The sequence below is a fragment of the Entelurus aequoreus genome, linkage group LG06, assembly GCF_033978785.1.
Source record: "Entelurus aequoreus isolate RoL-2023_Sb linkage group LG06, RoL_Eaeq_v1.1, whole genome shotgun sequence".
In the NCBI taxonomy this organism is placed as follows: domain Eukaryota; kingdom Metazoa; phylum Chordata; class Actinopteri; order Syngnathiformes; family Syngnathidae; genus Entelurus; species Entelurus aequoreus.
In genome coordinates, this window is record NC_084736.1 from 352,068 (window position 1) to 356,119 (window position 4,052).

Here is a 4,052-nt window from a genome sequence, read left to right on the forward strand (position 1 = left end):
GTTGTTACCGCGCTGGGAGGACGTTAATGAAACTGCCTAACAATAAGCCCACATAAGAAACCAAGAACTCCCTCTCCTTGTTGTGCACTCTACTCTCTAAAAGCCGGGAAAGCGGACGTGAGAACGGCTGTCCCCACTCAGGTCCGCATTAAGCTGGAGGGGGCGTGGCCTCCAGCTCCGGCTGGATACCGGGAGTTTGTCGGGAGAAAATCTCTGCCGGGAGGTTGTCGGGAGAGGCGCTGAATACCGGGATTCTCCCGCTAAAAACGTGAGGGTTGGCAAGTATGAATTATAATGTTGTTTATTTATTTTTTTACACTGACATGTTGCGGCCAATGGTATTCTATCTTTATTTGTCGTTATCAATCAATCAATGTTTACTTATATAGCCCTAAATCAGGAGTGTCTCAAAGGGCTGCACAAGCCACAACGACATCCTCGGTTCAGATCCCACATAAGGGCAAGGAAAAACTCACAACCCAGTGGGATGTCAATGAGAATGACAATGAGAAACCTTGGAGAGGACCCCCCCCCAGGGTAGACCAGATGCAATGGACGTCGAGTGGGTCTAGCATAATATTGTGAAAGTCCAGTCCATAGTGGATCTAACATATTTATTATTATTTTTATTAGTTATTTATATTTTCTGAATAAATGATGTGATAATGTTCACCGGTCAACTCATGGGTGTTCATTTTCAATCTATCAAGATACAAAAAATGATATCAAAATCTAATTACAGGATGTTATTTATTAGGGGTGTGGGAAAAAATCGATTCGAATTTGAATCACGATTCTCACCTTGTGCGATTCAGAATTGATTCTCATTTTTAAAAAATCAATTTTTTTATTTTTATTTTTTTATTTTTTTTATTTTATTTTTTTAAAATTAATCAATCCAACAAAACAATACACAGCAATACCATAACAATGCAATCCAATTCCAAAACCAGATCCTGCTGAAATCCTATGTATTGAAAGAATAGAGAATCGTTTTGAATCGGGAAAATATCGTTTTTGAATCGAGAATCGCGTTGAATCGAAAAAAATCGATTTTGAATCGAATCGTGACCCCAAGAATCGACATTGAATCGAATCCTGGGACACCCAAAGAGTCACAGTCCTATTATTTATGTAGTTTGATCATTTTCCTCGACCGGTGTACTAACATGTGTAGCATCGTCTACAAAGATACAAATAATTGCTATTGCGACATCCAGTGGACACATTTGGAACTGCAGTTTCTTCCATTCAAAAATTACAGTTTTATTTTTATACTTGGATAAAACCTGTTCGCGGGGCCTGATCCAGCCCCTAGGGCCGTACGTTTGACACCCCTGATATAGATGAATGCGTTTTTTTAAGGCAGAACACAAAAATACAACATGAGATTTCCTCTCGTGTGATTGGCTGTCTTTACCCGGAAGTCTTTATCGCTATTTAAGGTCGCACACGCTTTGTGTTGATTGTACACCAGGGGTGTCAATCATTCCGAGGGCCGGAACACGTTTTATCCGGCCCGCGGGATGAGTTTGCCAAGTATGAAAAATAACCTGAAATTTTTGAATGAAAAAAACTGCTGTTCTAAATGTGTCCACTAGATGTCGCAATAGCAATTATTTGTATCTTTGTAGACGATGCTACATATGTACAAAATAAGTCGAGGAAACTGAGCAAAATTTTTGAATGAAAAAAACTGCTGTTCTAAATGTGTCCACTAGATGTCGCAATAGAAATTATTTGTATCTTTGTAGACGATGCTACATATGTACAAAATAAGTCGAGGAAACTGAGCAAACTACATAAATAACATCCTGTAATTTGATTTTGATGTCATTTTTTTTTATCTTGACAGATTGAAAATGAACACCGGTGAGTTGACTGGTGAACATTATCACATCATTTATTCAGAAAATATAAATAAAGATAGAATACTATTAACCGCAACATGTAAGTGTAAAAAAATCCAACAACATTATGATTTGTACAATTTCAGAACGTGATCGTTCTTTTTTTTTTTTTTTAACCCTGTAACACCCCTATAACAATTTGTTATATATGTTTTTATTTTTTTTTACCACATTTACATAGTCATTGGGTCCTAATTGTTCAGTCTCACAAGGTTGCTGGATCGTACATTTGTTTATAAGTCACGCCTTCTGGCCATGAACTCACACAACCTCTCAAGGTTTCCTTCGAACAACATCTATTTGTTTCATTGGACTGGATTAATCAAATTCAAGTAATTAAAATGTCTTTTATATATTTTTTGGTTGTTATTACAATGTCTAGAGCATATGTAGTTATTGTGGAACAGATGCATCAAATTTCATTTAGAGCTTGTTATATAATTGTTGCAATTATACAACACTGGGTGAATGTGGTAGTCAAATAGCTGGCTTTTTGCAGTGGGCTCAAACAGGTTGTATTCTCTCCACTACATCACTGGCTGAAGTATTTTCTCTACACATGGATAGTATACATTCTACTGACGTTTTACAGACGACAGGGACTGTTTTTAGGACTTTCACCACCAATGAAAGTCTTCATGACCAATGTCATGAAAAGACAAAATATTTTTTATATTTGTAATAGATGACTTCATAAAAATATAACTGTGTGATTATTATTAGTGGTATATATCCGTTATGGGGCTAAGTAAGCAATCAACCCTGCAAATGAACCCTTAGTTGTTTAGACAACGTGAGTACAAATACAGAAATTCTGCTGCCATCAAAGCCCAATGTTGCAATATTACAACATTTCTCTAAAAACATACATAATATATATAACAATATCCTACCCTAATGTGCAATATTACCCTTTGAGTGCAATACATCCGACACTGATTGTTATTTTTTACTCCGGTACTTTTGTCTTGTACTGTAAATTGTACAGTATTTTGTATTTCTATAGTGTTTTGTATATTGTACAGGATTGCTTACTATTTTTATTGGATAGTAGTCTGTTTATTTCAATTGTTAGTTGTTGTTTTGTTTTTTTCTTTAGTACCTCTTGTGTAATTTATTTTTACCCCATATTTTTTCCCACTACCGCACCTTAAGTTGGAGTCCTTAATCTTGTTATATGCAGATATAATGACAATAAAGTCTATTCTATTCTATAAACTTTTTCTTTTTTTTAACTCTTCAATTTCCGCATCAAATGCCTCCTAGAACAACATCTGAACGGTCAATTTTTTTAAATTTTTTTTTAGGTTTTTCTATATTTGGGTCTTACAGGGTTAAACAATCTGAAGTTGTCTTTATTTTTAAGTTATCGTGCCGTGATTTTACCATTTAGGAGTAGATTTTTCTCCAAATGAGTTTGACAGAATACAAAAACACAGCATGAGATTTCCTCTCCTGTGATTGGCTGGCTCTAACCGGAAGTCCATTTAAGGTCGCACACGCTTTGTGTTGATTGTATACAATATATTTATTTACGAAAAAATCCTCACATAAGTATATAAATAGTATAATTGTTTGTTATTTTTACAGCTTTTGTGTTTGTGACACATTTTTTAAAAGCTAGACACTTAAAGGGAGAGGAGGACCTAAAATGGCCTAAAGTGTTCCTCTTAGGTTTATTCCGTTTTTTTCATGCGGTTCCGAAGAGGGACTCTCCTCTAGATGGCCCCTGCCGCCTTGCGCGTCGTGTTCGTGGGCCAAAGTCTGAGGACTGGCGGAGCCCGACCCCGCCCTATCCCGGTCCGTGTCCCCGGGCGAGGCGCTCCTGCGCGGCCCCGACGACGCGTCGCATGACTGCACGCCGCCGCGGTTCCTCTCCGCCGGGCTCTCGGAGCCGCTGTCCGGGTTGGAAGTGGTTTTTAAGGCGGTCTGCGGGACTATGAATCCAAGCGGCTGCGTGATGGGGTAGAGGAGGAAGTGTCCCTTCCCGATGAGGGGCCCTCGGGAGGCGGGTAAGGCCGCGGTGTTGCGTCTGGGTCCGGAGTCCGAGAGTAGGCTCTCCACGCTGAACGGGTTGGGTTTCGACAGCCCGGATGTCCGGTTGGCACCGGGGCTGGGGCGGTGGCTGGCGTCCGCCGAGTC

At 39.1% G+C, this 4,052-nt stretch overlaps 1 protein-coding gene across 1 annotated transcript in view; it reads right to left on the reverse strand.

The window, feature by feature from the left end:
• Positions 1–3,495: 3,495 nt before the first annotated feature.
• The window catches only part of LOC133651394 (homeobox protein unc-4 homolog), a 6,767-nt gene continuing 6,210 nt past the window's right edge, over positions 3,496–4,052 (reverse strand). The window contains exon 3 of the mRNA XM_062049334.1: positions 3,496–4,052. This exon is cut by the window's right edge and continues 372 nt beyond it. Coding sequence (XP_061905318.1) covers positions 3,567–4,052 — 486 coding nt within the window. The 3' untranslated portion in view covers positions 3,496–3,566.